Source organism: Balearica regulorum, chromosome 1 (genome assembly GCF_011004875.1).
Source record: "Balearica regulorum gibbericeps isolate bBalReg1 chromosome 1, bBalReg1.pri, whole genome shotgun sequence".
NCBI classification, from domain to species: domain Eukaryota; kingdom Metazoa; phylum Chordata; class Aves; order Gruiformes; family Gruidae; genus Balearica; species Balearica regulorum.
In genome coordinates, this window is record NC_046184.1 from 35457191 (window position 1) to 35482602 (window position 25412).

Genomic DNA, 25412 nt, shown 5'->3' on the forward strand with positions numbered 1-25412 from the left:
ATGGGAGTGGTATTGAGCCGCAAGAGAAAAAACAAGAAGGGGAAAGGGAGAGGGCTCCTCTGCCTTTTGGTAAGCAATAGGATGCGCACGTGCTGTTTCAGCCCAACTGCTGAACCCGAGTTCTCAGGCACAACCACCATGGGAAGCACTTCTCACCACAGTCGAGTGAGCAAAGGCACTATGGCTTTTATTCCCTGCTGTTAACACTTCCCCAAAATATAACCAAAGAAGGTATCTGGTAAGATCTTCATCTGAGTAAAACTGTACGTACAAGAACTGCGCCTTGTTATACATCGGTTCCCCCCCTTCACTGAACCAGTTGAGGCTCCCCAGTCCCCCCTTATTTTCTGAATAAAATAATTTCACATAGCTGCTAAACTAATATCCAACTAGCCAGGCACATTCTCTGTGACAAAGCAATATGCAAAGTTAGAAAAAAAGGGGGAAGACTTCCCCGAGAAAGTAAAACTTCTTGTCACATCCACGACGAAGTCTTGCCAGTAACAAGTAAAAATTCTGCTTACATTTATACTTGAAAAGAAACAGGCTCCCCAATTATGGTCCTGGCTTGTGAGGTTGGCAGAACACAAATGTTTGCAGTATAAATCTTTGCAAATGTTTAATGGCTCTTGAATCTTAAGTCTTATTTTTAAGCTTCTTTGAAACAGTTCAAGGAATAAGACTTAAATGTTCAAGAGATCCCCGAGACTGAGGAAATGTTTGTAGACACTAATGGGTGCTCAGTTGGAAAAGTAGCAATCTTCTTCAGCAGAAAGCTTGAGCCTGACTCTTTGCCATTGTGGCACAGTCAAAATCCATTTACAGTTAAGTAAAGAATTCTAAATGAAAGCATTTAGCCTGAAATACTGTAGCATTCCTTAAGGATTTATGCGTTTGAAATAGTAACAGCCTTCAGTAAAGAAATTACACAGGTATCCCCCAGTGCCATCTCAGAGACACCACTTAGGTTATTCAGTTAGGAAATGTTTGCTCCAGAGAGATTCTGGTAAACAAGTAACTCCATTTATCTGTCTAAAATTATTACAATTATTATTCAGGGCCTGGAGAAACTAAACCTCAGCAATTGTTTGTATGAGTCACCGAGTAAAACATTTTGTTGCGTGAAGCATTAAGAGGATGCTGCCTTTAAAGAACATTTCACATGCTTTAAGTCAGCCCATGACAAGATTCCAGTTGCCGCTGGTCATAAAACTGCAAAATGTCCGTTTTGTCATTCAGCAACACTTGCTTCTCATTCTGAGACTCTGAGATGCAGCGTAAGCTTTACTCACTGAGACCGCAACTTATTTCCCCATCACATTAACTTACAATTTGGCTTTCAGCTGTGTAAATATCAAACTACCAGCTCCCTAACGCCTGGATCTTCAGAGGGGGAAAGAGGAAAGAAAAAAAGAAAAAAATGAAAGAAACACTTGCAAGCCTTTAAAACAGATGTTTGGTTACATCAGCGGTCTTAAAAAGAACTACTAAGATACTGCAAATATCTAGCAATTTACAGATTGCCACTGTATTTAAGCACAATCAACTTATTAAACATGAAAACTCACGCTGGCAGAAAAGAGGACTCGGGAGCGTTCGTTTCCATTTCTGGGTATTTAAGGCATCAAATCAAATTTTAGTCATTTGTATTTTTAGGATGCTAAATGAAACTTGATGGGAAGCGCTTAAAATTCAGTCACTGACCCTGAACATGTATTTGGGTACAGAGATCCATGTCCTTGGAAGATTAGGATCTTTATACTCTCGAACAGTGAGTCAAAAAAGTGTCTTTAAGGAAGAAAATGAAAAAGGAATAAAATGACATTGCCACTGTTCCCAACCTTCCTCCCCCTAAAGAAAATAAATTTAAAGCTTGTTTTTCATGACAGACCTTTAACATGGAGTCTTAAGGATAAACATTAATTCTGGAATGAAAGATGTGCTTACTGTTTTTAACTTGCTTTGGTTTTATAGATATGTCAGAAAGCAATGTCTGGTTACAAACACAAGCTATCAAGGCCCCAGCTCTCCTACCCCTAAAAAGGCTAGGGTCACTGCGGGGGGAAGAAAAAGGAGAGTTATTGAGTTAATCAAATTTAAGATTTCTTGCCTTATTGACTTATAGCTTTGTGCTTAACTCAGGAAAAATTAATCTCTTTCAAAATGCACTTAATTATAATCAAATACCCATATCAATGTCTGTCACCGCATCAGCACATCTGGCAGCAATGAAGACAAATTAATAGTCAGAGTCAGAAAATCTGGCAATATGATCAACTAAAGCACGCAGAATCCATTCTCTACACTTAGACCACCAGTGACTAAGGACGGATTAACTTCCTGTCTCTAATACTGGCGCCTAAATTAAAGGGAAATTGCATCGCAATCTGGGTACCAGGTTTCTGGCTACAAACAACAAAAAGCCCTTAGCTCAGCTCCACCAGGCAGCAAAACCTTTGCTCTAGCTTCAGCCATGATGTCAGTGATGGTCTACTCTAACAGCTGCTTTTAATTTAGTTTAAAAGAAATGATTCGGCAGCCATGTAAGTTTGCACCTTCAAAGCAGACAGATGTAAAAAAACAATGTCCTGTAACATTAATCACTTTGGAGTCTTGCTGTTTTAATGCAGCGATGACAAGAGGATTCACAGCTTTTTAAACTAGTAAGCATCTGTACACAGAAAACCAAAATACACTGTTTTCACTTAAATTACCATTTTATAGTAAGCAATCCTCTCTGACTTCGTATAGTTAAAGGCATTGGGTTCGTTACTGCAAATTTAATCCAGCAAGAATTTCTAATAGCTCAACTTGACTGAGCAATTGAATAAAGCGCAGATCTCATCTATAACCAGAAAAGGGCAGCTGAATAAGGATCAGAAAAATGAGTTAAACCAAAGAAAACATTATCTTGCACTTGGATTACCTTCTTATGTTGGGCGTGGAAGTGGTTGCAGAAGCAAAAAAGGAGAAAGGGTATGGGAAAGCAAAGACTGGGGCATGCTCTGCATATTTGGCAAACGCTTAACAGTAAGCCACTTAGAAAACGAGTGATGCTACCAGGCAGACATCCAGTGCCTTTTTTCTTCTTTTACTAAATAGCTTGATACGGATTTGTGCATCTACTGTGCATACCCTCCACCAGATGCACGCACACTATTTGCACACAGGCATGGGGAGAGTGTTGGTACTACAGCCTTATGTGCATGAAAAATGAGAACGCGTGCACACACATCTGATGATAGTGGGAATTCACAAAAGTGGAAGATTCGCATACTTCTTGCAGCACAAAGAGCTTCAACCCACCTTACCAGCCACCAGAAGCTGTGGCAGGACCACACCTGCTCTTAGAAGCTGAACATATATAACACAGTAAATCGAGAGATACAAGTCTTAGTCCAATAAAGGTGTAGACATGCAACAGAAGGCACCTAAAAATGCAACATTCCTCTATCTACAAACATAATTCACATTTTTCATTCTTCATACACTATATGTGGGCCACAGACCACATGGCAGCATATTTTATTAAAAGTAATGTGCAAATAAGATGCATGATACCTGCAAAGAGCATGGAGTTTCCATTTGTAAAAAGGTACAAGTAACAGTACAAAATCAGAATGATTACTACTCGTTTCAATAAAATGAAGTCTGACATAGAAATACATATGCTGTATTATTTACACCATTAATTTACAAAAGATATTATTTGCATAAAACAAAGCTATAAAATAATTAGAAATATAGTATTTTTATAAGGAATGTTCTCCCTGTATAAAAACATAGAGCATTTTGGCAATTATGCTTTATTTGAATAAAAATGCATTTATTTGTTCTGAATTCATAGCATCACGTGGTTTCTTTCTTCCCTTCTTTCTTTCCTTATTCCCTTTTAAATAAAATCCCACACTGAGGTAGTAGTATGTCAAAATATTTTTTGGTTCCAGAAATCAATGGCAGGTCCAAAAGGAGCTATGTATCCAAATCACAGGACTGGAAAGTTGAAGTCCTAAAGTTTTCAAAGGACTGTTTGTAAGTATAAATGCTATTTTCTCCTCTAGAAACTGTCCTTTCCTTTCCATCTTCATGTGCCTCTGCATTGAAGTCCAGTGAGGCATGAGGATTATTATGGGAGGTTTTTGGTTGGCAATTTACTGGCTGTCTACAACTTGAGAGAGAGTCCAGCTGAGGCCTCCATAGCGGCTTTCCAAATGTTCCTGAAAGACAGTAAATGAGTAAGTACATACAGAAATACTGATGCTAACAGTTTTGTGTCTCACTACGGGCTGCACTCTAGAATGCAAGCCAAGGATAGATACAAGCAAAAGTTCACCAAAGTTTGATTTTACTTAACTGTTGTTTTACACCTTAAAAGAAAATATCCGTGTGATCACATGCATAAGGCAACATTCTGCCACTCGAGACATTAAAAGCATTTCCAAAGTAAATGTATAGCCACACTCCATTACTTTTGTTTTCACGACTACTCCCATGATCATTTTCCTTAGGCAAAGGTGGTGAGGGGGGAGGTGGGCACATGGACCAAACTGCAAACATATCACCAGACACTTTATAATGCAAAAGTCAGAACAGACTTCCTATTTTGTTCTTCTGTGAATGAATGGCATGTGAAATGTGCCATGCAGTTCAGCAAGAATTTAAAAAAATGAAAAAACCCAACCTGTATAGGATTATACCACATCCTCCCACTGTGCAATCAGAATGCTAAACCAATCTTTTTCTCACTAGCATCTCTCATCATAAAGGTCCCACCAGCTGAATTCTCCATTCACACCTGTTCATGTCTTTGCCCACAACTGGCTAGAACAGACGTAGCCCAAAGAGAATTTGGCATTTCAATTGAATCTTTATTAATAATTGCCTGGATTCACTAGCCAGAAAATAATTAGTGTGCCTGCCACTCTTCACCACTGGGAAGGTATTAGAGTCAATGCCTCTGCAAGAAGGGCCTTTTTTCACTGAAGATATGCCCATTGCAAGTCATAGTGTCTGTAAGTGACACTCAGAAGACCTACTTTCAGAGAACAACGTGCCACAGGCTGATTTTGAAGAACTCAGTTTTTATTAATAACAACTCAACACTACAATCATTAATAAATTTTGCACCCAAAAAGCCATATTTCAAATTTTGCTTAGTTGCTAGAAGCAAAGGTCTCACGTAAAACTGTAATCTGAGAAGTTACTAAAAATGGATTTGGACAAGGTCCGTATTTGCATCAATGGTTTGCAGAGCAATTTTGCTCCTAACACAACATGAAAGGATGTGCCTCACAGCACCAGAACTACAAATGAATTCTGTCTTATAAAAAAAGTATTAAAAAAAAAAATCCAAGCTGTGAACTTTCTGGCTTATGTGTCAACAGTGATGTTAATGCGAGCTGTCTTCTTCATTGTGATTATAAAGGCCAAAGGGGTGCTGAATTTGAAGACAATGATGCTGAAGAAGCAAATCCCCAAGAAATTTATCAAGACTTCTTCCACATCCACCACCTCCAAGATCTAACCATAGGCTCTATGAGTGAAGAGTGCTAATGATTACGAAGCATCCAAGGCAACGATGATGAAAGTTGGGTGGGGTACTAGCTCACAGAACTGACAAAAAAAGTAGCACTGCATAGATTTTTGGGGCAGAAAGGGGAATATGACCCCTTGAGGTTGCATTAAGTCCTGGGTATACCCACATAGAGTGGAACTACTTTCTGCAGGAGACATGGTAAAGCCCTATCTGCACAGTCCCACCACAGCAATAGTGGCAGGCAGCCAGGAGAACGTGTGTAGTCCCAGGGCCTCTGCCAGATGTCATGGCATCTGCAATGTTTTACAGTCCAAACATCTGGCTTTCGAAGGGGGAAAACTTCAGAGCTTCTACCTCCCTCCCCACCCCCTGAGAACAAAGAGCCCAGTGATGCACGTTCCCCCAGGTCCCCTCACACAGCCAGCAGACCCAGGCCTTGATCAACCATGCTGACACCAGCTGGGAGACAATCCACAGTACCAGGGCTGCACTTGGTGCTCAAATATCACAGGGATGAAAGCAGTATGTGGGTTTATATGCGTTTTAAACCAACACCCCAAATTTAGGGAGCTTCAAAGGTAAAGCAACGCTTTTCTCCTTCCCCCAAACCTCTCCCTCCAATCTAGATTGAAGTTGTAAACCCTGAATTAAGCATCAGGAACTCTCTTGTCATACACACCATGAGAAAAGAAGATAAAGGAGGGGTAGAGAGGGCGTTTTTCTACAGTGCCTTACTTTGAAGGGTAAATAGTTCTGGCTCACTGTGTTATACAATATATCCTCATACACTGGAGTTCAAGTCTCCTCACCTGCCCTGAGCCCTCCTGGGACCCTGTACACCTTTTGCCTGTCAGGCAAAACTTCTGGTATGCCTGAAGTTTGTTTAGGTGTATTTAAGTAAGTATCCTAACATTTATGGAAATCTGCCAGCTGTATTAAGACAAAAGATAAGAATCATACCACTGATGAGATTTTTATGTAAGCGTGAGCTATTAAGATCTCCTGGTAATCTAAATATGCTTGTTACACAGTTTTACTGTAATCACTTTTCTGTTCCTGAATTTCAAACATTCGGGACATTGTATCTAATGGTCCTTAGAAGTCATGTTTCCTGAGAAGCAGCGGGCTCACAGTTACATCCAGAGGGGAACCGCCTCACCAGACTACCACATTTGACCTGAGAACTCCTTCAATGTATGTCAGTTCTGCTTCTGACCAAGCCCCAAGCTGCGCCCTTTGTAACACAGGACAGGGCCCATATCCTGTCTAACTCCTAGTAGGATCCAGAGGGCACCCTGAGTTCTGGGGTACACAACTGTCCTCATGCACTGCAGTGGAGAGTGAGCCTATGTGTATAGTTCAGTTGTGCGAGCCTTAAAAAAAAAAGGATACTGTAGTATCGCCAGTTACTCAGGGACAAAGAGGGAGGAAGAAAACAAAAAGACAAGAACACATACAGAATGTCACGGACAACTGTCCAACTGCCTTTCCTCAGAGACTTCCTGACTCTCCTCTCCTCCTTTCTAAAGTATTTACGTTCCACATGCAGTATTATCTTACTAAATTCACAGACACCAGCAAAAAGAAGCCCACTGAAAATTGCACAAAATTATTTTTTTCTCACAATGCTAGTTATGTGAGTATCTAAACACCACTACAGAATTACCTACTGTAGGAGTGGGAAAGAAAAAGCTGAGAAATCAGTTTTGCTTAGTGTTGGAAGTAGGAAACGAGACAGCAAGGACACCAGCAGCTTGAATAAAAAACAATAGGTAGAACATACCCATGAAAGTGCTGTTACTGATAATAGATGAGGGTTCCAAACTTCTGTTTAAATCAAGTGTGTCCAAGTTTAGACTTTTGCTTTTCAGTCCAGTTCCTTCATTTTGAGTATAAATGGAGTTAATCAATTTGCTACTTGTAGCCTGCATCCCAATTATGCCAACACACTGATCAAAGGTGTCTTCCAGTGGAGGTGAGTATTGATAGCATTCCTTTTTCTTTAGATATCCAGACTCATAAGGGTCCAGGCATGCTGTTCTTTGGTCAGGGCTGCAACCTAAAGAAAATGAAAAATTGTTTTTACATAGATTCATCATAGCACAAAATCAAATTAGGACTAAAACTTTCCCCTCCCCGCCCCCAACTTACTTGCACTGTATGCTTCAAAGGCCTCAGAGCCGTATGTGTTTCCTTTTAAGTACAAAGTCCCCGAAGTCCCCAGATAGTGGCATAGGAAAGGATCTGCCACACCCTCCAGGTCTGTTTCACTGCCGTTATCTAGATGGCAAATGCCTTAAAAATAAAATTGACATGTCACCGTATGGTCTTTTCTTAAGCTTCAGCTTACGGTTTCTTGAGTTAAGTCTTGTTCTTATAAGAACCCCGTCTGTTCAACTAAATTTCATAGTGTAGAGCTTGCTTAAGTTTAACCTAACCTTTTGATGACAACTCCAATTCCAGCAAGTGTTCAATTAATCAGCTTGACAGAGAACATGTCACACTTTGCTTCATTATACCGTTTCTGGATAACAGAACAAACCCAGTCACAGTGATCAGAACCAGGGACTGACTTCCTCTCAAGCACGGGCAGCCAGGCTCATGCTCTCTCACACAGCCACCTTTCAGAGCACTGAGTGCTCATGAGAAAGTCCTAGGTGGAGGAGCCTGAGGAGTCACTGCCTGCTCGAACAGCAATACTGATTTTCAGCTCAATGGTTCCTGAAAGCTGCAGACACGCTCCACAAAGAAGCTGCTCCTCTTACTACCCTATGACTGCAGAACGATCTCATCACTGCTCCATTCCCACCTGCCCCAGCTCCTGACTGTATCTCGACCCCAACCCCTTTCAAAAGTACCTTTTCCTCACTAAATCAGATATGTTCTGGATTCCTGGGGGCCAGATGTACAAATATTAAGTATTGCAGCTTTTAACTCGCAGTCACCTTAAATCCTTTATTGACTTGACCCTAATGGCTTTTGTAACAGGGAAGTTTAATCAGTTATGTTATACCAAAGTTACACATGCTATTACCACCCATCCCTGCATTCCATTACAAGCATCCTTTTCAAGCTGTAACAGAGGAAGACATGCTGTTGTAATTCCCTTTGGACACTCTGTTATGGAAAGGTGATCATCAGTTTAAATTCACCCTTGAAACTAGAGAAAATCTTCATAATTTAAGTAAAGGCATAACGTCATTTGGATGAACAGAACCAAATTTATGTTATTATCTCATTGAAGCAATCCTAAGCAATACATTTCACACCCTCTCTAACTTCAGTCAAGACATGTATCTAGTGTTATTTCTATTAGTTAGAAAGACAATAGCCAAACTGCAGCTACTTGAGCAACATGGAAAATCTGCTTAACATTTTACACGTACCATTACTGTCCCTCTGCTGCAAGAAATACCCTCCCACAGAAGATGTGAGGAACTGATGATGACTGCCATTTTCAGATGAACCGTATCCATCCTGCCTTTCGGCCAGTGTCCCCTGGGATGACAGGTAACTTGGAATGTCAGCAGGCAAATTTGTTTCATCTGTGGGGTAGCAGAACACACACCAAAGCCATCAGCATACTTTAGTTTGCAGAAGCATTTTTAAACTTGTCAGCAAAGTGCTGAAGGTAACAAGCAGCTCACTCTTCTGACTCTGAGTCAAAGCACACAAACGTTCCTACAATAAAGTCATTGCAAAGTAACCACAAACATTTTTGTACATTTCCAAGGCAAACCTTCAGTTTACACACCTGTATTTGTGATGCTGCAATCTTCATTTCTCCTTCTGGTGTGGTAGATGATGACCACCCACACCAAGGAAGTGCCCACCACACAGCAAACCACAGCTATGATCACAATGCCAACTGTGGCCCATCCATCATCATCAAGCGATGGGGCAATGTTTTGAGGAGAATCACAGGTGGGAGTAGGAATTACATTAAGACGGATGTTGCCTCGTTCTGTTCCAAGCGTATTCGACATTTCACAAGTGTATTTCCCAGCATCTTCTACATCTGTATCCACAATAATTAGTAACTGATTGCCTGCAGCAAAGAAATGTCTTTCTGTTACCACGAGAGGGCTGTCATCCTTAGTCCAATTCAGTCGGGGTGGAGGGCTACCACCAGCGATACACTGCAAGACTGCAGTTTCACCTTTTGTTACAGTTCGATCCAGCAAAGGCCGCAAAAATGACGGTGTTTCTGAAAAGAAAGCATAAGCCTTATATTCTAAATGACCTTGCAAGAATGGGAACATGTCCCTTTCCTTCACAGCTCAAGAGGAAAAGCTAAATTAAATGCATCAGTAAGGCCTAATGAAGCTTACTCTCATTCTCAGAAAAAACACATTGAAAGAATTTGAACTTAGAGCCTGCAGTTTACTTGTCAATTGATCAGACCTAGACGCTTGATTACCTTAGAAGGTAAAAAGGCCAAATCATACTTGCTCGAGACTGCAGAGAACTAGATTAAAAATGGTTAACAAAATGTCAGGAAATTAAAAGTTAAACAAAATATCCTGCCTCTAAACAAAAATAACAGCCCCTTTCCCCCCCCCCACATATCAGACATTGTATACACACTGAGAAATGTAACTAATTTTTATTATTTTGCATCATAATAGTGATTGCGTGCTAGATTGTGTACATATTCCTCATCTATCTATTTGTATCTACCAACACAAATTATTTCAGAGCATTTTTATGTTTATACAGCACTTTCATAACAATGCTGGTCTTAATCAGCTCACGATTTTAGAAGTGCTCAGCAATAGCTCTGTTCGAGGAGAATATGCCATCAAGGATTGCCACTGTCTTACCTAGTACTGTTAATGTCGCATTAGCTGAAATGCTTCCAGCAGTGTTTTGAGCTGTACAGCTATAAACGCCTGTGTCCTCGATCTTTACATCAACAATGAAGAATACGTCATCTTCAGGCATGACATGCATGCGCCTCTTGCGTGCTGCAGGAAAATCTGTTCCACCGTCTTTCTGCCAAGCAATCTGTGGGACAGGATGCCCAACTGCAGCACATTCCAAACGTGCCATTGCCCCAGCACGAATTGTTAAGTCCATCGGGATCTTTGTAAACGAAGGCAGCACTAAAGAAAAGTTAGTGACACCAAAATGAATAAGTGAAACATACTTTTCCTTTTTTGCACAGAATACTCTTAACATCCTTCTTGTGCCTAAAAATGTGGGAGAAGTATACAACCTAAATTTATCAGTAGCCAAAGAGAAAGGGAGGGAGCTGTGAAGTATGTTAGACTACCTCGATCAAAATCTCATTTCTGCTAACAGCATCTTACATGACCTTTCCATAGTACCTTGAAACAGAGTATACACTTAACCTCCTGTGAAGAAAATATTAGAATTTTCCTACCTTTTTACATAGATTTTGTCAGATTTACTACGAATTGGGTCTGTTATTTGTTTTTTCCTATACTATGGTTCAGCACAATGGGGCCAGATGTAAAACTGAATGGTGATCTTGGAACTAGATACATTTTAAGAAATAATCTCAGCTTATTATGGGATCTTCTAAAAGACGCAGATGATGAGAATAGAAAAACCTGTGTTTACATATCTTGATTAAAATCATTCTACTTTAAGTCCACAAGCAAAAAGTAACATACTTACTGTTTACTGTAAGTTTGGCTTTGACAGAATAGGATGATCCAAAATGATTTGAAATAACACACTGGTATTTCCCTTCATTACTGAATTCAACATTGCGCAGTCGAAGGATGGTAGTGTACTCCATCACTTCACCGCCCTGTGCTCGGAGGTGTGCATAATTCTCCATTTCAGCATCTTGCAGTAATTCATTGTCTTTCTTCCATGCAAAAGTCATTGGGGAATCACTGCTGCTGGCTGCTGAACATACAAAACTCAAATTGGAGCCTTTGATTGCTGACTGCGTTTCTGGCTGGACAGTGATCTGTGGTTTAGGAAAATCATCTGCACAGAAAGCAGAAAAAGTAACACAGAAGAAGAGAGAAGAAATATATGTGAGGCCCAAGGACTCTATTTAGAAAGATTCTGTAAGTCTTGTTTTATAGGTTGGAGAGAAACAGTCAGATAAGTATTTATCATCGAATGGATACATGATGCTTTCATTTTAAATTTCACTAGCCTTAGGGCATTTAAAGGTGCCATATTTATGAGTTTATTGTGCCAAGTCATCTCTTATTGAAAAGAAAGCACATCTGAAAGCAGACTGTGTGTACAGTTTGTTCAACAGCAGCACTAAAGAGGAGAGAACTACCCCCTGACATCCGTAAGAACTATACTGAATGTCAGTCATGAAGCCTGCCCTTCATCTTTACACCACCTCAGGCTGTTCTGAGTTTTTTTTTTATTGAAAGCATAGCTCTTCTACCATCACAAACTGCAAGTTAAAGTTGAGAGTTTTCCCCAAACCCACAAAAAACAATCATGTTCAAAAGTCATTGCTCCAGTGATTTGTGGCTGTTTCGTCCACCTTACAAATGCAGCAGTGCTGAAAATCCCTTAAGCAGGGCAGCACACAAGAACTTCAAGAGATTAGTTTCGGGAGGTCCCTTTACTATTGGACAGTTACCTTCAAAGTGCTGTTTTGTGAGTTTACAGAATTAGTTGCCTTCTGAACTATTTATTCTGTCAACTCCATGTACAAAAGGAGTGGGCAATTAAACACTTGGTCTCCCAAAAGCAAAAGCCTTAGAATATTCTCAACTTTCAAAGATGTCTCCTACCTCCTGACAAAGACACAGGCCCAAACTTCAGAGGCACTGCTGGAAAACCCCCGGGCCCCAAATACTCCTTACTGCAGACCCCGCCTGCGCTGCAGGGCTAGGCTTTACCTAGCCGCTTTACCTCCTTACATCTCTCTCGTTTGGGAACAACACACCAGGGTCAAAGCATTATTCCCTTGAAGAACCTCCACGTTGCAAAAAAACCTGAGATGTGCAGATAGCCTGAACCTGAGCTGCCTGCACAACACTTGCAAGTCTGGAGCTGCGCTCCAGCGCCAGGGCAACACAGATCCCCTGATCTGAGACCCTAAGCATGGGCCTTCAGAGCCTCCCAGCCCATTTGGTTTTCATGCTTCATACCCATGCCTTAAGTCCTCCGTGACAAACTGTATTTGCAAATTGTTGCAAACTACTTTTTGGCAAATTGAGTTGATGCTTTCACTGACGTTGCACAGGATAACTAAGTAAAACACTGTAAATGCTTAAATTAGCCTTGTGAAAGGACAGGCGAACATACTTCATTCTGGTTTAGTTGTACTATCAATCAAATAGTAAAATACTTTAAAATCTTAAATATTTTGGCAGGAAGGGGGGATGGGTGAGGAAGGGTCACTCAAATAAGCAGATACTACAAAATACAGAAGAACACTCTAGGATAAGACTGGCAATGTCTTTTGTCAGAATCAAATAATTTGAGAGTATATTTTAATACTTGCATCACAGAAACGCACACACACATATATACACACACACTCTGAGAAATATATTTCTCATTTTATAGAACCACTTGACTACTATATGTAGAAGCCACTTGACTACTATGTAACAAAAGTTAGTCATCACCTAGATGGTACTATTTTAGCATCACTATGTTAAACTGAAGTAATTGATACAAATAAAAAAAGCACCCATTCTATTTTTCTTCCACAGTTATCTTTAGTACAGAAATGTCTCATGATTTGTTTCAGCTTGGAAGACATGATCTTAGGAAGCACAAATTACATGGATTCTTCTATTTTTTTTTTTTAGGTTTTTTTTTTAGTTTCACAGCTATGGAACCCTTGCCTGACACATGCCTGCCTTTAAAAAACTTAGGATGACTCCCACCTATCTCCCAGCTGTTTTCAGAAATGTAACTTGGCATGATTTGGACAATTTATACACTCGTTTAAATTATATGTAATAGATTATTTTTTTAATCTCAGACAGGACTTAACACACTCCTCTTGAAAACTCTATAAAAGCAAAGGTGGCCACTGTAAACTTCTAAGGCAAGGTGTGTACACCTAAACACCTAGTGATGGCACACTTTAAAGATTTAATAAACAGTGAAACACTCACTGATTGAATTAACAGATTCTAGTTACTTTTGCATGACAATTATTTTACATACTAAATGTAACAACTTACTCTTAGTACATCCCTTTTTGCTAATATATCTTAAAGGTTTTGAATTTAATTCATTAAAAATGGCATTCAGCAGCTAAAAGAAAGATCATGATCACCATGGTTTAACAAGTAGGAGATACACCTAAATCCCCCAGTTTAATTTCTTGCCAGAATGAGTTTCTCATAAATAAGGATATATACTTCATATATACTCCATTAGCTATTGAGCAGTCTGTAATTTCCTGCACTATGTCAACTTCTTTTCAGCAGTAGCCAGATTATGCACCATCTACTCATTATTTAGCATTACTATATTAAACATTTGACTGCTAATAGGATGGGAGAAAACAACATTTTTGTACACTATTTTATATTCTGTGCCTGCTTTCCCACTGAAAAAAGGGTAGGAGTGAGAACAGTAAAAATTAAGCAGTCATATTTGCTATGAGTGATATGTTTACTGTTTTGTCTCTGAAGAATATAAAGTTTGAATTTTCTTGTCTACAACAAAAATACACGAAATTCAGTTAGCTTTCAATTTCCTGATATTTTCAAAGTTCCCACTTAATGTATTGGAGTACTCAAACACACGTCTTTACTCTGAATGCTTAGCTTCACTTTGGTTTAAATAGAGAGCATAACATATAGGTGATAATGAATGTTACTAAACACACAGAGAAGTTTCATTTTTAAGGCAGATGCTATCACCTCAAATTCTCAAGTTTTAAAATAACAGTATTTTACTAGCATTTACTATCTGATGTACTGAAATACAAAATATCACTAGCGTAACTGGAAATCGGATGTTTTAAAATACTGTTTATATACAGGCAGGAACTTACATGGGCCATATAATTTTTAAAGTAGACAACAAGCCCACACAAAAAAGGTCAGAGCTGAGGTCAGTATGGCTATTTTACCTTCAAATTTTCTCAGCTCTGAAATAACCTCAAGACTGATACAGTATGAAAATAATTCTATTGGGTTGGGGTGGCAAGGTTTTGGTAGCGGAGGGGCTACAGGGGTGGCTTCTGTGAGAAGCTGCTAGAAGCTTTCCCCCATGTCCGACAGAGCCAATGCCAGCCGGCTCCAAGACAGACCCACCACTGGCCAAGGCCGAGCCCATCAACCGTGGTGGTAGTGCCTCTGGGGTAACGTAGCTAAGAAGGGAAAAAAAAACACGGGCAACTGCAGCCAGAGAGAGGAGTGAAAATATGTGAGAGGAACAACTGCAGACACCAAGGTCAGTGCAGAAGGAGGGGCAGGAGGTGCTCCAGGCACCGGAGCAGAGATCCCCCTGCAGCCCCTGCAGAAAATCATGGTGAGGCAGGCTGTCCCCCTGCAGCCCATGGAGGCTGATGGTGGAGCAGATATCCACCTGCAGCCCGTGGAGGACCCCACGCCGGAGCAGGTGGAGACACCTGAAGGAGGCTGTGACCCTGTGGGAAGCCCACGCTGGAGCAAGCTCCTGGCAGGACCTGTGGCCCCATGGAGAGAAGAGCCCACGCTGGAGCAGGTTTGCTGGCAGGACTTGTGACCTCATGGCGGACCCACGCTGGAGCAGTCTGGTCCTGAAGGGCTGCACCCTGTCAAAGGGACCCATGCTGGAACAGTTGGTGAAGAACTCTAGCCCATGGGAAGGACTCACATTGGAGAAGTTGGTGGAGGACTGTCTCCTGTGGGAGGGACTCCACGCTGGAGCAGGGGAAGAGTGTGAGGAGTCCTCCCCCTGAGGAGGAAGGCACGGCAGAGACAATGTGTGATGAACTGACCACAACCCCCATTCCCGTCCCCCTGTGCCACTGGCGGGGGAGGAGGGAGAGAAATTGGGAGTGAAGTTGAGCCTGGGAAGAAGGGAGGAGTGGGGGGAAGGTGTTTTAAAAGTTAGGTTTTATTTCTCATTATCCCACTCTGATTTGATAAGTAATAAATTAAATTAATTTTTTTGCAAGTTGAGTCTGTTTTGCCCATGATGGTAATTGGTGAGTGATCTCTCCCCTGTCCTTATCTCGACCCACGAGCCTTTCATTATATTTTCTCTCCCCTGTCCAGCTGAGGAGGGCAGTGACAGAGCGGTTTTGGTGGGCACCCGGCCTCCAGCCAAGGTCAACCCACCACAATAATTTACAAATAATCAAAGCCAAAAATTGCATCTTAAGTTTGCCAAAATATGTCTCACTTAAAAATGATAGTTATCCAAACAATATCCATCTTTTAAATCTAGAGACATATACATTTACCACCACAAACTGTTGAGCTTTCCCTTGCACGCTATGCTATGTACTATGTAAACAAGCTGTTCATGAAATAGAAGTCAGAGAACTGTCACTCCCCATCTTGTACAAAGCCACAAGCTTTGAGCATCTACATCACAGTTTGGCAACAGAGAAGGCAATGTTAACAAATACGAAATCCTCTCCATTTTATTAGAGAAATCAAAACATATCAAAGAAACCACACCAAAAATCAATGCATTCAGCATAATTTGTTCTATGGAATGAGGAATAGAGGCTATACTCACCACAGACAAACCCATCCAGGCTGACAGCAAAAATACTTCTCCCTTTTAGCAGCTGAGGATGGGCACAACTGGCATTTACAAAGCTCTGAAAATTGTTCTCTGACATCCACTGTGGTAGCCATTTTAACTGGCAATCACACAAAAGACTCGATGTGTTTAAGTGCCTGAAAAAAAAAAGCAATTACATTCAAAGCCTATCTGCTTGTTTCTTCTGTTTGTAATGTAGATCTATATGAGCATGTCAGTAACAAAACTAAATTTTTAGGCTAAATACATATATCACAAGAGAAAGACGGCAATATTATTAGGCTTAGATGTGGTGACACCATTGTCATGACTCCTACATTCTACAAGACAGACGTGTTATCCCAAACTCCCAGCATCTGCTACAAATATGAGTCCAGGCAGTCAGTCATGTTTGTAGTGTCTCAGGTACAAAACTACAGTCAGCAGTAGGACACATAGAATGGGCATGTAGGAGAACAGTCCAAAAGGGAGGTGCTCTGGAAGCTAACATAAAAAAATTCTAAGACAATTTCATTTCCTCATTTCCATTTCAGTCAGAATTTATCTTGAGGAAGATATTGAAAGAGCGGAGTGAGGAGACAAAAAATAGTCGTGTGGAAATAACAAGTGCAGAACTGGTTATCAGCTTACCTAACCTATGCAAATAGCTACATTCACAGAGGGGAATAAGGAATAAGAAAGCAAAGGGATATTCTATAAAGCATCAAGAATCTGGAACTGAAGTAGGAAGAGTTCTCAGTTTTGGCTGAAAACTCAGAATCACCCATAAAAAAAACTGTATTAAAAAACACAGTCAGTAATAAAATTTGTCTCTTCAAATCTTACCTGTTCTTAGAGGAAAAGCAAAAATAATTTATGGATCCAGGGACAGAAACAGCTTTAAAGATAAATGAAGACATACCAATTCTTGATTATTTGAAGAGAAGGAAGAGCATCTCTGTGCTTTTTTTTTCCCCACACTAACACTGCATGGATAAAACCTAGCAATGCCAGCTCACCAGTTCACATTGAGATGAAACGGGTCATGTTTCATTGAAGTTCTAGGAGCATTCTTGTTATTCTTAGGAGGCAGAGAAATCACAGCGTTTTTTGCTACCCTGATGCAGTGGGTATCTCTTACATTATTTTCAGATTTACTCTCTAGGGGCCTCAGAATAGAATTACTAGATGCACATTTAGTAAGTACTTTCTACCATCTGTCTGCATCTTCCTCAGACATAAGGATGTCTACTAAGTGTTTCAAGAAAAGTACAGAAAAACACCCCAACAAATCTCGAACAGTTATTTCATTGTTCAGTCTGGTATCTTGTAGCATCTTACATCTCCTGGAGCAGTGTTAGCCTGTCATTCCATCACATTTGATCACTCGTCAAATCATCTATATCAATCCCTAATTGTCAGCACTGTGCTCCCACCGCTTCCCTTGTGCCAGATCTAGGAATTGCCCTGCAGCTGGCTGAGCGAGTTCAGCAAACTAATCGAGCAATACAACCGGATCCAACTCAAGGAAGAGAAAAGGCAGAAAGCCTCTGGCTATGGGTAGAGACATGGCTGCTGCTTTCTAGAGCAGCTGTAGCTACACCAGGATATGGGTAACATCAAACTGAACTTCGAATGAATCAAATATTGTCTAGATACAAGAACGAAATATTTTACAGTATGAACAATGACATACTGGAACAACCTCCCCAGGGATGTGGTGGAGTCCTCCAGCACTGTAGGTTTTCAAGACATGACTGGACAGGGTGCTAGATAATTTCATCTAGGCTCCCTTTTCCACAAAAGGTTGGATCAGATGACCTTTTGAGGTTCCTTCAAACCTGAGCTGTGATACTTGATAGGAGTCTGGAGAACACAAATGAAAAGCTCCAGACAAGCTCCAGGAAGTTTCTACTCATTATGAGAGCAACATCTTTTTGTTATTCTGTAGTTTGTTGACAGATTATCCATAGAACAGCTCAAAGAACAGAACTGACTAGAGAAGGCTGATATCAACAGAGGAGACATATATGCAAGAGGAAGAATTAGCTGTGCTCAAAACATAGGGAACAGTGACAGCGTTTTTCTGTATTGATCAAAAAGAGGCTAAGCGCACAAAAAAACCCCAAAAACTCACTAGAAGAATACCTTCTTCCCAGTGACCGCTTCATGACTTCTCTGAAGATCTGCCCCTTTGCTACTACAGGATAGAAGGACCCAATTACAAGCACTGACAACCAGGTCTTTACAAAAGAATTACAGCACTGCATTTCACTGGTCCAGTAAGTTTTAGCTCAGTGATAGCACTGCTGATCTTATAGCACTTTACATCAAAGTCTCCCTTATCTAATACCTATTAGAGATCAGCCAATTTAAAATAAGGACTCTAGACACCAAATGTAGCAGAAAATGAACGCCTCCTATCCTACACTATCTCACTTAAATACAGTCATCACATAAAAAATAAAAGACAAAACACTGACATACCCTTTTTACGTGAGTTCAGAGAGATTACAGTGGGACTTTATCACTGCATCAGGCAACATCTTACAAGCTTTTTATTTATATATTTATATGGATTTATGTATTTAATAGAGATGATGTCTTTAGATAGAAACTTACAATTCTTTGAGTTTCTTCATTTGTGAAAATGCATTTCCTTGAACTGACATAATTGCATTGTTACTTAGATCTCTAGGAAAAAAAATAAAAATAACATTAGAGAAGGAAAGAATAATTTAATCTGGATGTATTTAAGACTCAAGGAATCGTTTGCTACCTTAGTGATATACAAAGAATACCCTAACTCAAAAACTAGAGACAGGATTAAGGACTTTTATAACACGTTTAATACATAACACTTTCTGCATTGATTCCAAAATTTATATTCAGCATAACTCGAAAATAAAAGAACCTTCTCAAGATCACAGTAGCAACCAGGGTAAGTCTATTTCATTCAAAGTCATAAGTAAAGCTTGTTAGTCCTACTTTTATTTCAATTAGTATCAAAATTCCTTTTTTACAAAGTTAGGTTAAATTTGAATTTCTACTACTTACAGGTGTTCAAGTGCGTCCAAACCAGAAAATGCTTTCTTTGTAATGGATCTAATCCTGTTTCCTTGGAGTATCCTGAAAAATATACATACATAATGTAAAAAAGATGCAATAAAGTAGAAGCATTTTTTGAGCTGAACAATTGCATTTTTGGCATTTATTTCTAAACTGTGACTAATATTCACCATTCAACCTTCCCCAATGCCACAAAATGTCTCACCTTTAAAAGATACCCATTTATTCCCCTTGAGTAAACATCTAGATTTTACAATGATTTTAGAAGACGTTTAACGTGTACAGTTCAGTGATATGTATTATTCTAAATGTATACACATAAGCATCTTTTTATTTCACAGATGTACACATGAAAATTTCAATGGAATGAAGCCACTTCCATTGGATGCTGCGTTACTTTAAAGACTATCTCTGTCACTATCCCGTTGCAAGATAATGTGCTTATCACTTCCTATTACGAGAAACCTTCATTCTTTGAGAAACATTTCCATAAATAGTAATAATATTTAAAATACTTCAGATTAGTTCGACTTGAAAAATCTGGAATTTCTTTTACAGAAAAGGTACACTTTGTAGAGGACAAAACGATAAAGGAGGGGAAAAAAAAAATCTCAGCTATGGACAATATAACATTATTAAGTGTTGGTTTCAGGTGTCCCTTGAAACACACATACTCTAACATAATTTTTTTAAGGAATGATGAGATACAAACGTTGTAGCAATACTCACAGCTTCCTAAGTTTATCTAGGCCAGAGAAGGCACCATTCATATCTTCAATAGTCCATGATATTTCATTGTTTTTCAGATCCCTGTTTAAAAGAGGATGGGAAATCAAACCACACGAGCTATTAAAAAAAACAAGGTACATACTTCTTCAAGAGCATGTATTATTTAAAACAACTTCTAAAATAGCTTTCTGGTAGGTTGTTTTTTGTTTGTTTGGGGGTTTTCTTTGGGTTTTTTTTTTTTTTAAGAGAAGCTTTTCCTGATTAGCTATTTCATTTCTATTTTTACTGAGAGACTTTGAAGACTATTAGCACTTTTTCCAATGATAATTAAAAAGATCACACACCCAACAATTTTAAGAATCATTAGAAAACAAAACCACCTTCCTCTGTAAGGGTATTCAGATACAGGACTACCATCAGAGAAGGAGTGTCATACAATGGGAAGGGATCAACTGTTGCCCCTTCAAAACAAAATACACTCATGCCTTTGTAAGTTTATAATATTAACAAACAGAGAACACACAGAGATTTATTATAAAAATGAATCACTTCTGCATCCTACAACATCCACAACACTAGCTTAATTATCTGTGAAGCATAAAGAGATTAGAGATTTGTGAAAATAATGGCGTGTCAGCAAAGAATCAACAGAATAGGGCTACAGAAGAAAAAAAAATCTAGCAGGAAAAGTCTAACACTTAATTCCTAGACACCTCACAAGTCTCTGACTTCCTCTCTTTAAGATCGATAGCTCTCTGTACACTTAAACATAGCATACACCCCTCTGAATTTCATCTTTGCTAGATGCCCAAAGTGTGAGTATGTGAGCAAACCTCTGAAAGTAAAATGCAAGCACCCTTTTCCAAGCCTGGAAGGAAAGTCAACCATTGCATTCATCTGACTAACAGATGGGCCAGCAGTATGCAATTGGGAGATTTTAATGAAGTACAATATATTTAGATTACTTCTTTCTTCCCCTTCCATTAAGAAATGCTATTTCAAACAAAGCCTAAATGTTTAAAGCAATTGCTCCGTCATGACAAGCATCAGCATCCATAGTAATACACAGTTTTGAGTTTTGTCTTCTTATTTCTACCATGAGGGAAAATGTTGATTCAGTTAAGACACAACTATGATCCACCCTAAAGCTGTGGGTAGCGGTGCTGCTTGCTGCCTTTGAATGGAGACATGCCTTTCCCATAATAATGCTACTGAAAGTTCGTATCGTAATGACCAACATCCATTGTGCACAACTTTAACGAAAGAAGTCCTGCTTCTCCCAACTATTCTGAAAAAAATCCTACTGTAAGAAAAACATATGCTGATCTGGGAAAGTTAACAAAAGCTTCCTGTATATTTCATAAGAAAAAAAAGTATAAACACTGAGGGTTTTTCTTAAGGTTTTTTTACCTTGAAAAATGAGTTTGTTAACTTACAAAGTCTGTAGACTGGAAAGTCCCCGGAAGGCACAATCGGCAATGTAGTTTACTTTGTTGTTTCCAATGTACAGTCCAACCAGGACACTTAAACCAACGAAGCTTGAATCATCTAACCTTGCTAAGTGATTGAACGTCAAATCTCTGCATATTCAAGGAAAAAATGTATTTTAATGTTTGTGCTGCAGTGCTTATTACTCAAGTTCAACCCAGGTGAATTTGGGGGGGCAAGGGGGGAGGGGAAGTTTCTTCCCCTTACAACTATCACAAAATCTACTACATTTTTGATCACACAGCTTATGTATCATTTCCGATAATTCACAAATTACTGGAAAATTAATTTCTTTAATTTGAAAATGACTGTGTTACAGTTTAAGTACAACTGCCACAGTGAAATGAAGCGGTCATGGTTGGCTTCAACTTCTTCCAACAAAACGTAACTGTCCCACATACAAAAAAGTTGTTGTCACCTTGGAAACTTTGTTATGAAAAATTCACAGATCAGTGGTAAGAAGCTCATACTTTGGCATGTACCCGGCTTTCAAAACTGGAATAGAATAAAAGCCACTCACAGCTCACTGAGTTTTTGGCAAAATTCCCAGGCATCAGGACTGATCCTGCTGATGGCATTTTGGCTGAGATGGAGTTGCTGCAGCATCAGCAAGCCATAAAGCCAGCCTTTGGTTACCTCTGTTAAGTTGTTATGGTCCAGCTGCCTACAAACACACACAAACATATACAAACAGATAAAAGACATAAGGTTCAGAAACTCAGTGGCGTGCATGCTTTGCCACACATCCACATCTGACTTCATGATACTGGCCAGATAGCTGCAGCCTCTACACTTAGAGTTGTGTGCATGCATTCAGAATGTGCTGTCCGACAAATTCACCAATGGCTGCTTGCTGCTTTTCAAACCAAACTAGAACAATTTAATTCAAAAACATCTTTAAATTTTATCAAGTAATTCTATTAATTTTGCACAATTCTACTTAACATGTTATCAGCAGAACCTATCAGGAAGAAATTGATACTTACAAGACTTCCATGTTGGTTAATCCCCAGAAAGCACCATCCATGAGCCTAGTAACCCCGTTTCTCTGCAGTTTTAATGATTTTAAAGCTGGAAGTCCTTGGAAAGTAAGCCCATCTATTTTTTTAATTTTGTTGCGATTCAGTTCCCTGCATCAATGAAATTTATAGTTACAGCAGAGTACGTTTACCCACATGCCAACAACCTTTCTTCCCTCTCTGGAAACAAACCTTATTTAAATGCTTTTCTTGCAGATAAAACAACAGAAACAAGATGTAATAAAAATCAAACATTTTACTGTAATACATTATGTTTAACCATGCTAATACTGTTCTGCCTTTCTGATACTCAGGACAAGCATTTGGTTAATTCCTTGATTTTCAGATTTAAAGAATCCCTGTAGACCTAGAATGTCATATTTAGTCTTGTTCGCACATTCAAAAGCAAAAGCAAGTTCAATAACCAGTCACAGAGAAAAAGTTAAAATTTTCAGTTGTGATAACTAGGAAAAATTAAATATCCTGGCTGATCCATCTCTTTCTTAATCTGGAGTCAAACATTCATTACACATTGCTCCCTCACTCTGCACAACTAGTTACGAATTGGTCCTTCCCTCTTTCTCAAGTGGTCTTGGCACTCACCTGTCCACTACACACACCCCTTGTAGGTCAGAAGCTGGGACCCATGTGTGTTCTGGAAGGGAGTTATAAGGCATACCAGGCTGGAGGGCAAGCTGCAGTGACAGTAGCACTCAGTATTTTCTATTTTCCTGCTCTCGACAACACTTCCTTGAAAAAAGTGAACCCTGCACCAACCCCAAGCAGCTTTCTGACTTTCTGAGATAAGTGAAAGAACGTCTAGCCTCACACAGGCACAAAGAACAATGTTAACTCTTGTTGTAACAGTGAATTTTAAACTAGCTATCATTTGCTAAATTAACAGTTATATTTATTAGCAACAATTGATATATAGTATAAAGAGACAGGATTAGACAATACTGAGAAAAGGTCCTCAGACAACGAGTGATCATCTGCCCCTTCAAGAAGATCTTAGATGTATCAACTTGCAACCTACCAAACCAAGAAGAATGCCTTCCTTCCAAAACTTACTTTCCCATGGGAAGTAAAGGCCTAAATAATTCTCTCTCCATGGTTATACCACAATCATTTTTCAGAGTCTCTGTCTTGTAAGAATTCAGCTTTCCTCTCTGGTAGCCTGACATGAACCCTACGTGATAACAGACACCTCTATGATAGAGAACTCTATTCCTCCTCCTGTATTTAAATGTGCATAAGCAGTGAAGAACATGCAGTAAGAACAGCCTTCAGTTCTTCCCTACTCCTCCTCTGAACAGTTCTTTCAGGTGATAAAACAAATTTCTGACCTTCATTGCAGCTTAGCTACCTAACATAACCACGTCAGCCTATCAATTAAATTATGAACAAATAGAACTTTTTTAGGCAAGAATTTGCCTAAAATTTCAGTCTAATCTGAAGATCCAAAATTTCAGTTGAATCTGAAGATCAGAAAGTGTACTAAGATCATAAACAAATCCTGAGCCTTGCAGGACTGGTCTCACACTCTTCTACCGAGGCTTGAGTCAAACTCCTCCTGCATTTGTAGACAGAAGAGACAGAGTCACTGTTTCCAGATGTGTCAAGCATCCTAACAGTTCACTGCTCTTATGACCTTTTACTCTCAAGGTTAACCTAAGAGAGTTCACCATTTTTAACTCTTGACTGTGTAATATGGAAAATAATTATTCAGGATTTGACAAAGTGCAGTCCTAGCCCATCCCCTTGTCAACCTGCTGCACTCTTTAAGTTTTCCAATTAAAAAAAAAAAAAGAAAAGAAAAATATATTTCCCCATCCTCTTCCATATAAAATAACTTTATTATTTATTAGGTAAAACATTTATAGACAGCATTGTATCAGTGAAGCTGATGGAGGTCTATTTACTCAAGCATATTGCTTATTCATACCTCCTGAAAGCAAATTAATTCCCTTTATTTCATCGTGAAAGCACAAAATAAAAGAGAGACTGCTGTGGTGAACTACATAAGTTTACTTCACTTCATATTTTTCCAATGCTTTCTTACAGATATTTCTTACTGCTATTACCCCTTCTCCAGCCTTTTCCTTTTTTTTTCCTTTTAATAAGCAAACACAATTTTAAACACAAAGACTATTCACATCTCACCAATATGTAAGACTAGTTTTGTTCAGTACAAAGCTGCAGTTAGTAAGGGTTGTAGTAATGTTTTCTGTGTCTGTCTCACTCTGCCTCTGGTTAAATTAAAGGTTAAAGTTCAAGCACTGCCAGTGCTTTGGAAAACCTGAAAACAATTAGTCAATTGTAGGTTGCACTTACAGGTGCTGCAGATGGGAGAGTTTAAACATCTTTTGAGGGATTGCTGAAATTTTGTTCCTGTTCAGTTTCAATACTTGAAGTGTGGTAGACAAATTGTCAAAGGTACCAGGCTCCATGGAGGTTATTCGGTTACTGTTAATGTACCTGTTGAAACAATGTCTAGAAGGTTAAATTTACAGTTATTTAATAAATTCTTAATACCGCGTAGTGAAACACAAAGCTCTTGCACTGCCTACTCCTTGATAAATGAAATTTCATTTATCATATTAATTAGAGCTCTTGACAGCTCAGTCTATGGTCAAGTAGTATTTCACCACCAACATTTTGCTCTGCTCGGCAGGAGTGTATTATTGGCAGATGATAGCATGTTGCAACCCCATTACTTTCTCAATCAGTACAGCTCTGGCTTTGTAGTATTACTGAATAAGGATTAAGGTAGATTCAGAAAAGTCCAGCAAACTCCTTGTAAGTCAAGACTAGCCCAACCATGGGGAACTTAAGTTTGTTTTGTTACACAATTATTTCTCTCAAGAGACAGATCTATTTGTTTCAGGATAACGACCTTCACTTTTTATGAAGTA

The 25412-nt window shown here is 39.3% G+C and overlaps 1 protein-coding gene and 1 long non-coding RNA gene across 6 annotated transcripts in view; one reads left to right on the forward strand and one right to left on the reverse strand.

The window, feature by feature from the left end:
- The window catches only part of LOC142600517 (uncharacterized), a 634685-nt gene that overhangs the window by 458174 nt on the left and 151099 nt on the right, over positions 1-25412 (forward strand). The window lies entirely within an intron of this gene.
- LRIG3 (leucine rich repeats and immunoglobulin like domains 3) overlaps positions 3510-25412 on the reverse strand; it is a 45065-nt gene continuing 23162 nt past the window's right edge. Inside the window, exons 5-20 of one of the 3 annotated variants that reach the window (XM_075745431.1) lie at positions 24832-24975; positions 22465-22608; positions 21999-22142; positions 21427-21570; positions 19991-20071; positions 19250-19321; positions 18815-18886; positions 16187-16350; positions 11180-11500; positions 10360-10641; positions 9696-9743; positions 9291-9584; positions 8923-9081; positions 7688-7831; positions 7320-7595; positions 3510-4217 (exon numbers count right to left, since the gene is read on the reverse strand). In XM_075745431.1, coding sequence (XP_075601546.1) covers positions 3973-4217; positions 7320-7595; positions 7688-7831; positions 8923-9081; positions 9291-9584; positions 9696-9743; positions 10360-10641; positions 11180-11500; positions 16187-16350; positions 18815-18886; positions 19250-19321; positions 19991-20071; positions 21427-21570; positions 21999-22142; positions 22465-22608; positions 24832-24975 — 2734 coding nt within the window. In that variant the 3' untranslated portion in view covers positions 3510-3972. Of the gene's footprint in view, positions 4218-7319; positions 7596-7687; positions 7832-8922; positions 9082-9290; positions 9744-10359; positions 10642-11179; positions 11501-16186; positions 16351-18814; positions 18887-19249; positions 19322-19990; positions 20072-21426; positions 21571-21998; positions 22143-22464; positions 22609-24831; positions 24976-25412 lie in introns of all 3 variants that reach the window. The other 2 variants (XM_075745419.1, XM_075745409.1) reach the window with 2 other exon arrangements.